Below are 10282 nucleotides of genomic sequence, written 5' to 3'. Positions count from 1 at the left end.
GACCATCTGTGGGATCAGCTGTGGATGTCACACCAGGCACGGGGATCTGCTCAGGACCAACCATGGGTACCAGCTTTGGGAACCAGCTCTGGAGCCGTCTGTGTGTGTGCCACATCAGCCATGGGTACAGACAGAGAGGAACAGGTGTGGGGACTAAGAGCAGGGACAAGCGTTGGGCATGGGACACAGCGTGAGGACACACCGTGGGGCCGTCCATGGGGTCTGGCCATGGGCTGTGGGATGTGGATCCACAGTGCAGGCAGCCCCACGCCTGTAGGGCTGTGGGACAGAAACATTGCCCCGCTGGGGGCCGGGAGCGTTGCGATGGTGTCTCCTCCTGTCTGGGTGCCCGTGCCGCCCCCCTGCTGCCAGGATTCCCCTTTTTGCCCTCCACTCCATTTTACTTTCCCCCAAAACCCTCTTCCTGTCACCTGCCAACGCCGCAGCCCTTGGCCACTGTTTCGGCTTCCTCCCACCCCCATCCTCTCCATAGCACAGTTCCCCTTTCAGATGCTGAACGTCACCGTGGGGCTTCGATCACCGCCAGGCACTGTACTGACCCACAGAAGTGCCTCTGCCTGAACACAGCACAGACCCAGAGCCACTGCGTGTCACTGCTGGTGGTGCTGCACTGTGAGACTTCATTCTCCTGCGCTGCCGTAGGGTGGTGGGGACGTTCCCAGGCTGGGATCCCAGATCCCAACGAGATGGATCCCAATTAAACGGATCCCAATGAGCACCTTGTGCTAGCGCCGCCACGATGGCAGCAAGAAGACCCCGATCCCCTTCTCCGCTGACTTCCCAACAGCACCACGGGGACACAGAGCGCAGAGCTGCCCCAGGAAGACCCCCAACCCCAGCACCTCTCGCAGACACCAAGAGCTCCAAAGTGGCTCAGAGCGAAGAGATCCCCCCCAAAAGCGCCGTGTGCCCACCAGGAACCAGGACCACCCGTGGGTTGGTTTTCGGCGCGGGCGCAGCCGCCCCAGCTGCCCGGATTTGGATTTACCCACCAGGGCCGTGTGTGCGGAGCCGGCCCCGCTAAACCGCCTTAAGGTGTTGGCTCACACGGGCGGGGGAGGCCAGCAGGCTGATTTGACAAATGATTATAATTGCCTTTTAGGAGCAGATAGCAAATTGATTTGCTTCCTCGTCCAAGGCCCGTAATCGCTTCATCACTTTAAAATATTAATGCTATACTTCTTTGCTAGTTTCCCAATTACCCTAATTGAAGGCAAATTGGTTAAGAAGGTGCAATGCAGAGTATCAGGGGGTTTAGTTCACTCAAATGACAGTTTTAAACCTCCCTAATCCTATTAGCGGGCAAAGCTGCTAACGCTTAGAGACGCTGCGTCAGCTTACCGGGGCGGTGGGGCCGGGGCGGGGGTCGGGGCCGGGGGCCGCTGGCCGCACGTGACCAGCTCTGCCGGGGATTTGTCACTTTTTTAGTTCATTAAGAGGCCCGGGGCGGGCGGGCGGGTGGCAAAGGGTGACCCCAAAAGGGTGAGGAGGCACAGGTGGCAACGTGGGGGCGGCGGGGGGGGCAGGGCGATTAGCTGGGGAGACCTGGGAGAGGGTCCTGACCCGGATCCCAGCTGGTGCCGGGTGCCCCGTGGGGAGCGTGGGGAGATGGGGACCCGAGGGCCGCCGTCCCGGCACCCGGTCACGGGGGATGGCGGGGATGTGGGGTGGGACTGGGCTGCCCCACAAAGGGGCCGGGGGCCGTACAGCCGTGTCCTGTTTGGCTCAGGTTGATTTCGTGTCCGAACGGGAGAAGTTCTGCAGGAGGGCTGCGCAGCGGGGACGGTGGGGAGCTGGGGGTGGTGGGGCACAGCGCCAGGCCTGGGGGCTTCAGCAGACGCTGCCACAGCAGCACACGGAGGTCAAGGCCCCCACCCCACAACCCTGCTGCTGTGGCTGGGGCAGCTGAGAGCTGCGGTGCGACTCCCAACCTAGCAGTGCTGGGTTCCGCCCCACTGCCACGGGCACACGCCCCACGGGCCCCATACACTCCTCAGGCCTCACGAGCCCCACACATCCCACTGGCCCCACAGAACCCACAGGCCCTGCAGGCCCCAAAGGCCACACAAAACCCACGAGCCCCAAAGAACCTTCAGGCCCCATAAGCCCCAGAGAACCCACAGGCCTCACAGAACCCACAGGCCCTGCAGGCCCCACAGGCCCTAGAGAACCCACAGCCCCCATGGGATCCACAGAACCCACAGGCACTGTAAGCCCCACAGGCCCCACAGACCCTGCAGGCCCCACAGATCCCACAGGTCCCACAGGCCCTGCAGGCCCCATACGCCCTGTAGGCCCCACACACCCTACAGACCCCACAGGCCCCACAGATCCCCAGGCCTTTCAGGAGCAGATGGCCCTGGCGCTGGGAGCCTGGGGGCGGTGAGCGCGGCCCTCCTTTCATGTGAACGCAGCGTGAGTCCGGCCCGGCTCTGTCAGGCGGTGGCGTTCGGGGCCCCGGCGGTGCATTTTGCACGGGTTCAGGGAGCTTAGTCCCTGGGGACAGGCGATTCAGGCAGATTAGACCTCCCTAAAATAGGCAGGTATTATGATCTCAGCAGCCTGCAGCCTTCCGGCAGTCGCCTGCGCGGCGGCATTTAAGCCCACGGTGCTGCTGAGCCTGCAGCGGGGGGGGGGGGGGCCCGGGGGGACCCCCGGGGGGGGACGCTCCCCCCCTGTGGAGCCTGCAGGGTGCAGGTGTGGGTCGGGGTGGTGAGACTGTGGGCGTGGGGCTGTGTGTGGGGTGGGGAAAAGCCTACGGTGCGACCCAGCTCTGGGGGGTTGGCACCGCGTGGGATGGGGATGTGCAGGCGGAGCTGCGTGGTATGGAGGCGTCGTGCAGCAGCACGAACAGGAAGCTCATCCCACAAAATGACGCTTTTATTGATCCGAACAGCTCAGGAGATTCCAGGGGTGGTGCTGGGGGTGTGGGACTGCTGCCTGGCTGGACTTGGGGTGGCACCAGGGGACGCCATGAGATGGGATTCGGTGGAAAGGACCCCAGTGTCTCTGCCCAGAGCCCCCAGAAACTCAGGGAATGGTTTAGGCAAGGACAGCTGACCTCCAGCACAGGCATAGGGCCCCAGCCTGGCATGTTGCATCCACAACACCCACAGCCCACCCGCTCCTGCCCAGCACTACATCAGGGAGCACTTCTCCATCACTTCATCCACAGTGCCCAGCGCACGGCCCCGCAGCGCCGCCAGATCCACGTCCTGCAGTTTGGTCAGGAAGGTGAAGGCGCCCTCCTCTTCCTCCTCCTCCTCCTCCTCGCCACGCACCATGGCAGCCAGCTCCTGCGGCAGCTCCACTGCGCCGCCCGCTATGTGCAGCTGGGCATCGTCCCGCTCATCCTGCGGGTGGGAGACGGCGCTGGGGCTGCAATGGACCCTCAGCAGCCTGGGGAGGGATCAGGAGCAAGCAGGCTCCTTTGGGACACCCGTGGATGGGGGGCGTCCCAGCAGCTGCCCAGCCCCACACTGGGACTGCTGGAGAGACGCGTGCGCGGGTGGACGGAAAGGACAGGGACAGCAGCCGTTTGCTGCCCTCTTCAGGAATCGCTTCCCATCCTATGGGACTGGGGAGGGGGAGGATGGCTGCCACCCAGCTCGGGGGCATTGGGGCTCGGGGCTCGGGGTCCCCCTGTGTGTCCGTACCTGGGCCAGGTGATACTTGTCCCTCAGGTGCATGCGCATAGTTGCCCGTTCTGCCTTCTTGTGCGCAAAGGTTTTGTCCCGCTCGATCCTGTGTGATGGGTGACATGTTGTCACCTCTGCCCCACCTGAGTCCTCGCATTGTCCCTCAACCTGGCGTGGCTGCACCCATCCAAAGATCCAAATGTACAGTGGTCCACGTGAGGCTGCAACTGGGGGTCCCAGGGCAGGGTCTGTGTCCTGCCCCCTACCCAGTGGTGACAGCTCTAGTGGGAGGACTCACCCCTCCCACAGCCTTTCACCTCCCTGACACCACCCCCAAATCACCCACATCTGTGGTGGTACCTGAGTGCAGCCCAGTCCTGCCCCCATCTTCCCTCACATTTGTGGGCCCTGGGATGATGGTGGCCCTGGGCACCTCCCTCTTCCTTGTCATCTGCAGAATGCTGAGTCCCTGCACCAGCACCCACGGGGACCTCCTGCACCGTGGGGACATCCCACACCATGGAGACCTCCTGCACCGCTGGGACATCTCACTATCAGAGCATTTCATACCATGAGGACATCCTGCACTACAGAGACCTCCCTCACCGTAGGACCTCCTGCACCACGGGGATGTCCCATACCATGGGGACCTCCTGCACTTTATGGACCTACTTTGCTCCCACCCTCTGCCTCCCTGTCCCTGTCCCACCATGCAGGGGACAAGTGACACCCCGGTCCCGCTGCATGGGGACCCTGCAGCCCCAAGCAAGCCTTACTTCTCCTCCAGCAGCTGCCGCTGGTACTCCTCGAACTCCTCGCGGGACATGCCGTGGGGCAGGGCAGCCGCCTTGCCGTCCTTGGGGGGTGCCTTGGGCTCCTCCTCACCCCCCCGCAGGTTCCTCAGGGCGGCCGTGAAGAAGGCAGCCATGGGTGGGTGGATATTGTGCCCAGCACTGGGTCCGGCGCCTGCAAGGTCAGCGGGACCCGGGATAAGGGCTGGATTATGGCATTAGGAGGGGAAGCCAACACCACTGGGGTGGGAAGACCTTCCTGTGCAGCACCCAAGGGTGCTGTGGACCTGGACTTGGTGGAAATAACCCATTGCCTGGGCCTTGATGCAGGGGCACGGTGGGCATCCAAAGCCGCTTTCTGTGGTGGGGCGAGAGGTGCAGAAAGTGGGCATGGGGGAGATGTGAGAGCAAAAACATCAACCCAGGGTCGAAGGACTGGAAGGGAGACAAGGAATGGGGCGGGTGCACACACACGCGCACCCCACGCTCCTGTTAATCCCTGCTCCGCTGAGATATTGAGATCGCTTGCGAGCCGGTGCCTGGGGCTGCCCCTGCCCTGCTCCCACAATCTGTGTGCGAGCAATTCCCATACAGGCTCTGATTAAAAGAATAATCCCAGGCTCTGCGCACAGCCCAGAGCAGAGTGGGGCTGTGCTGTGCATGGGGGACTGAGGGGGCCGGGGCTCCCACCCCTCCTCTGTGCTCACCCCAAACAAGGGATAGCCCTAATGTGAGTCTGGAGACTTAAAGACACTGCCCAGCGAATTTCTGTGGTTTAATCAAGAGGCCCAAACCCGTGTGGCTGAGCTGAGTGCGGTTGGTGTGTCCATGCAGCGCAGGCATAGGGCTGTGCCAGCAGTGGGGTGTTGTCTTCCATAGGGGTGGGACATCCCGTGTTGTCCCCACCACTGGGAAAGGAGAGGGGGCTCAGAGGGACCTCGTGCTCCTGGTGTCCCCAGGCATGGCTGGGCCCTACGGGGACGGAGGGATTCATCTGTCCACTGCATCCTCCTGGGAGATGGAGGGTGGACATTGCATCCTCTGTGTGCGTGCAGGGGAGGAGGCACCCTGCAGAGCCACTGCCCCATCTTCACCAGGAGGGAGCAGCCTCCAGGCTGCCCGTTTTCACACTGCTCCCCAACTTGGGGGCTCCTCCTGTGGGTTCTGGGGGCTCCTTGGGTGTGGAACGTAGGTTAAACATCCTTCAGGTGCTTCAGCTCTTTCTGCAGCTTCTCTGTGAGCTTCTTGAAGGACGGCCTTTTGCCCGGCTCCATCTCCCAGCAGCTCCTCATCAGTGCGTACACAGTGGGCGGGCAGCCCTCGGGGGGCTCCATGCGGTACCCCTGCTCCAGCTGCTCCGTCACCTCCTTCAGGCTCTGCGGGTGGAGCAGGGAGCTGGGGTCCCCCCTCCGGGGGCAGCAGGGATGTCCCCATCCCCTGCACCTCATCAGGCTGTGAACCCCTGCACTCACCAGCTTGGGGTAGGGCGCTCGGCCAAAGGAGAACACCTCCCACAGGAGGATCCCGTAGCTCCACACATCCGATTTGGAGGAGAATTTCTGCCGTGGTGTGGGGAGGGAGCTGCAGCCAGCTGGGGACCCATCGCTCCCGGCTGCACCCTCACCTCCCCACAGCAGAGGGACCCCACACCCATCCCATCCCCTGCAGGAGATGCCCTCGCCCTCAGGATGAGGATCAGGACAAAGCCCAGATGTGGGGAGATGAGGAGTCAGCACGCGGCAGAGATGGGTTGTGGGATGGGGTGGGGGAGCTGCCCTGGGGGCCCTTTGCTCCATCACTCACATTGTGTTTCAGGGCCTCGGGAGCCGTCCACTTCACGGGCAGCAGCGTGGTGTCCGCACCGCGGGGGTTGACCCTGGCCAGGCCAAAATCGCTCACTTTGGCCACTTTGTCCTCGGAGATGAGGATGTTGCGGGCGGCCAGGTCCCTGTGCACCAGCTTCTTGGACTCCAGGTAGTCCATGCCCTGGGCCACGTCCCTGCAGTGGTGGGGCGGCGTCACCGTGTGTCCCCCTGCCCTGGTGTCACCTATCCCCCATCCCGGTGTCACCGTGCCTCTGGGAGCTCCCCAGCGATGCGGGCGATGGGAGGAGGACTCACAGAGAGAACTGCAGGAGCTGTGGCAGTGAGACGAGCGCGCGGCCCCGCGTGCGCAGGAAGTTGACCAGGTTGCCCTGAGGGATGAGAGCCGTGGAAGAACCGTTGGGATGGGGCTCCTGGGATCCACACAACCCAGCCCCAAGCTGTGGGTTTTATCTGAAAATGGAGCCGCAATCGGCCCCATCGTCTGAGCCCCGGCCGCCCTCACCTTGCTCATGAACTCCATGACGATGTAGAGGCCGTTGTGCAGGATGACGCCGAGCAGACGCACCAGGTTCTTGTGTCGGACCTTCCTGAAGTGAGGGGACATGGTGAGGGCCAGTACCCCCAACACCATGGGATGGGGTCTGTCCGTACCCCTGTGCCCCACTCACGTCATGGCAGCGGTCTCGGCGAGGAAGGCCTGGGCGGTCACATCACACTTGACGTTCTTCACAGCCACCTTCTGCCCCATGTACTCGCCCTGCAGGACATCTGGTGGGGGATGCAAGGCATCAGGCGTGGGGACACCGCACCCAGCCCTAGGACAGCAGGGATGGCATCCAGGAAAGTCATCTGGCGATGCCCTCTAGGGACCTCTGGTCCCATCTCACCTCCAAACTCGCCTTGCCCGATGCGTTCTCCCAGCGTGAGGTGCTGCAGGTTGAGCAGCCAGCCGGCTGCACGGCACAGGGATGGGTCAGAAGGCACCAGAACCACTTCCTCCCCCCGAGCTGGCCCTCACCCCTTCCCACCTTTGGCCAACTCCTCCTCGGCTGACTTCATCCCGCTCTTGGCTTTGGGCTTCACCAGCTTGGTGCAGAGGGCTCCTTGCTGCTCCGTGTAGTGCTGCAGGATGGGGCAGGGGGTGAGGAGTGGGGAAATGGCCACAGATGCTCCGCAGGACACCAGCACCAAAGCTAGCCCTCTAGGTGCACAGAGCCCATCCTCCGCAGTGGGAAATCCCAAACCAGCATCTCCATGTGGGGCACAGTCAGGGCACACCGCAATGGAGCAGCCTGTCCCCGGGGTGAAGGGACAGGAAGGGGGTGGTTTGCAGAGCTTCAGCAGAGGCAGATGAAAGGAGAAAAGGACCATCTGAAAGCAGAAGTTGTGTCTAAACATGGAAACAATCAGGAAGCGTGAACTCTCAGAGGAGAGGCGTGGAGTGGATGTGGGTCAGGGTAGAGGAAGAGCTGGAGGAAGAGCTTTCTGGAAGCAGGAGAGCCAGTGTTATATTTGGCAGCAGGCAGGGCAGAGTGGGAGCATCCACTGCTCCCCAAACCAAGCGGGGTCTGGAGAACATCATGGGATGGAGAATGGCAGCAGGTAACAAAACGCACCCACAGCTGTGGTGAAGCCCCAGGGGCCACAGGACGAGGTGGCCGTGATGTCACACCGCACACTGCTGGCCCATGGGGTCAGGATCACCCCGTATTTCTGCATCACTGCGTGCCACACTGGAGTGACCCCAAAGTCCTGCGCAAAGGGGGGCTCTCACCTCGATCATGTCGATGAGGTTGCAGAAGTACTGCTCGCTGTCGATGCTCAGCCTGTTCTCCTGGTGCAGCACCCGGTAGTGGATCACCTCCTTGCCAAAGCTCACGCACAGCACGTAGTCACCAGGGTGCCGGACCGACTCACGCACCAGGAACAGCCCGTCCTCGGGGGGCTGCAGCTCCTGCACCGCCTCCACCCCCGAGATCTTCCCGTGGAACCAGCTGGGAAGAGGGGCGTGGGGATGGGGGGTGTGTGGGGTGAAGGGATGAAGAAATGTGGGGTGTGGGGTGAGGGGATGTGGGGATAGGGGCGAGGGGTGAGAATATGTGGAGATGGGGGCCGTGGGGTGAGGGAATGCGTGGATAGGAGTGAGAGGATGTGGGGCTGGGGATCTCTCGCAGCACCAGCAGCAAGGCAGTAGAAGCAGAGACCACACAGAGGCCACGCAGACCCCGCAGCAGCTCCTTCCCCACCAGGGCTGTCCCAGACGGTTGGACACAACGGGGGTTTTCGTAGCCAACAAATCCCTCGGTGATCCGGGCTCTTGGCTGCTCTGCCTTCAGCAGCCCCTCCAGATTTGAGGGAGGGGAAATGTGTGGGTCAGCCCTGCAGCTGCTGGGACCCCGCAGTACTCACGGCATGAGGCTGAGCTTGTGGTCAGCACGGATGGCCCCGCGCTCCCGCAGCGCTCCAGCCGCCAGCAGCCCCTCCTGCCCGCTCTCGTTGTGCCGTGCGCGGTACCAGTTCCTGCCCTGCAGATGGGACGGTCTCAGAAAGGGGACACACAAACCAGGAAGGGGGTCCTGGACCCGGTGGCACTGCCAAACCCACGGCCCCAGAGGTCACCTCCACGGCCTCGATGATGGTGATCACATCTCCCTTGTGGAAGGCCAGCTCGCCAGCCTTGGGCTTGGTGTGGTCGTGCTTGGTGACGCACTGCGTCCCCGCAGGCCAGTGCTTCTGCAGGAAGAAGGCAGCGTCACTGGGATGCTCAGCCCCGAGGTCAGCCCCAGATGGAAGGATTGCGTGGTGACATGGGACGGGGACAACATCCTGATGGGATGGGATGCCCCACTGTCACAGCCCTGTGCTGGTGCAGTGCAGGAGAGGACAGTGAGCCCCGCTCACCCTGGACATGATTGGCTGTCAGCGCATCAGGAACTGCTGTCTGCTCCTGATGTCACCTGCAGAGAAGAAACCAAATGGGGCCACAAAGAAATGAGGCTGAGCCAAAGCTCTGGCCTGGTCCCCCCCCCCCCCCCACGGAGCACAGCGGTGCCCCAGTGCCACATGAGGCCGTCACAGCACCGTGTGGTTTTGGCAGGAACTTGCTTTCTCATCTCCTGCCTGCAGCTCACAGCTGTCGGGGCCATGAGACGTGAGGCTGGGAGAGGCACGGGGTGACGGGCTGCAATGCCAGCAGTGAGGGGCTGACTGCCCCGCGGGGTCACCGCCAGGCATCTCACATCTGCAGGGTCCTCGTTCTTCCCTGCTGTCCCAGGCGCTGTGCCCGGTCCACGGAGCAGCGACACACAGCACCTTCACCCTGCAAGGAAAGCCGGTCCTGGACGGAGCTCCACGCCTCGGAACGCCGCTGACACTCCTTGCTGTTCCTCTTTCTGCAGGTGAGTCACCACCACTCCTCTGCGTCACGGCACTGAGCCCCGTGACAGCGAGCAGATGAGGTCTGGTGCGCCAGGCGTGGGGCAGCACTCGGCTGTGAATCACACTCCTGTGGGTGCAGCTCAGACCTGGTCCTAAGGATTATTCCTGGGGGCGCTCAGCCCACCGAGCTCCCACTGCCCTAAAGGTTGTTCCTGGGGAAGATCCCGCTGCCCTGAAATGTGTTCTTGGGGCGCTCAGCCCATGAAAGTCCATGCACCGTGAGCATGATGAGTGAGAAGAAAAGCAAGGAGAGCACGCTGGCCAGATTGATGGCACAGAGCCCCAGTATTTCACTTTCCCACCACCCCCTGCAGTATGGTGGGCATGGGTTGCTGGTCAGACTGGCGGCCACAGTGCTCTTCCCAACCTCAGTCATTCTGTGGTGCTACGAAGGGTCAGTGGGGACAAGCAGGGGACAAGCAAATGGGTGATGCCAGGCTGTTCTCCCCACTGAACCCAGTGCCTTCAGCCCACATCCATCTCACCCCCCATCCATCTCGCCCCCCATCCATCTCGCCCCCCATCCATCTCACCCCACATCCATCTCACCCCACATCCATCTCACCCC

At 62.7% G+C, this 10282-nt stretch overlaps 2 protein-coding genes across 3 annotated transcripts; both read right to left on the bottom strand.

The window, feature by feature from the left end:
- Positions 1 to 3158: 3158 nt before the first annotated feature.
- On the bottom strand, positions 3159 to 4610 carry LOC122192772 (complexin-3-like). The gene is made up of 3 exons (XM_042893430.1): positions 4436 to 4610; positions 3678 to 3765; positions 3159 to 3374 (listed from the first exon to the last, which is right to left on the bottom strand). The coding sequence occupies exons 1-3, from the start codon at positions 4585 to 4587 to the stop codon at positions 3159 to 3161; spliced, it is 456 nt and encodes a 151-aa protein (XP_042749364.1). The 5' UTR covers positions 4588 to 4610.
- Positions 4611 to 5210: 600 nt separating this feature from the next.
- On the bottom strand, positions 5211 to 10195 carry LOC122192771 (megakaryocyte-associated tyrosine-protein kinase-like). Of its 2 annotated transcripts, XM_042893428.1 has the most exons (13): positions 9358 to 10195; positions 9178 to 9233; positions 8896 to 9009; positions 8686 to 8801; positions 8051 to 8270; positions 7305 to 7398; positions 7164 to 7229; positions 6945 to 7044; positions 6779 to 6863; positions 6571 to 6644; positions 6254 to 6449; positions 5923 to 6009; positions 5211 to 5826 (listed from the first exon to the last, which is right to left on the bottom strand). In XM_042893428.1, the coding sequence occupies exons 2-13, from the start codon at positions 9184 to 9186 to the stop codon at positions 5644 to 5646; spliced, it is 1344 nt and encodes a 447-aa protein (XP_042749362.1). In that variant the 5' UTR covers positions 9187 to 9233; positions 9358 to 10195; the 3' UTR covers positions 5211 to 5643. The 2 variants fall into 2 exon arrangements, with proteins under 2 accessions (XP_042749362.1, XP_042749361.1); XM_042893427.1 differs by having other exon boundaries at positions 9178 to 10195.
- Between the last annotated feature and the right edge of the window lie 87 nt (positions 10196 to 10282).

The sequence above is a fragment of the Lagopus leucura genome, unplaced genomic scaffold (genome assembly GCF_019238085.1).
Source record: "Lagopus leucura isolate 7727_CA_CO unplaced genomic scaffold, USGS_WTPT01 44382-0_obj-0_obj, whole genome shotgun sequence".
NCBI lineage: Eukaryota > Metazoa > Chordata > Aves > Galliformes > Phasianidae > Lagopus > Lagopus leucura.
The sequence above is the reverse complement of the archived record's forward strand: the minus strand, read 5'-3'. Positions and strand labels throughout refer to the sequence as shown.

Coding starts and splice junctions, on each gene's coding strand:
- LOC122192772 (XM_042893430.1), bottom strand. CDS start 4,587: ATGGCTGCCTTCTTCACGGCCGCCCTGAGGAACCTGCGGGGGGGTGAG. Junction 3,766..4,435: donor CGGCAGCTGCTGGAGGAGAA/GTAAGGCTTGCT, acceptor CCCATCACACAG/GATCGAGCGGGACAAAACCT. Junction 3,375..3,677: donor ACAAGTATCACCTGGCCCAG/GTACGGACACAC, acceptor TCCCACCCGCAG/GATGAGCGGGACGATGCCCA.
- LOC122192771 (XM_042893427.1), bottom strand. Junction 8,802..8,895: donor CCATCATCGAGGCCGTGGAG/GTGACCTCTGGG, acceptor TCCCATCTGCAG/GGCAGGAACTGGTACCGCGC. Junction 6,450..6,570: donor CAGCTCCTGCAGTTCTCTCT/GTGAGTCCTCCT, acceptor CCACCACTGCAG/GGACGTGGCCCAGGGCATGG.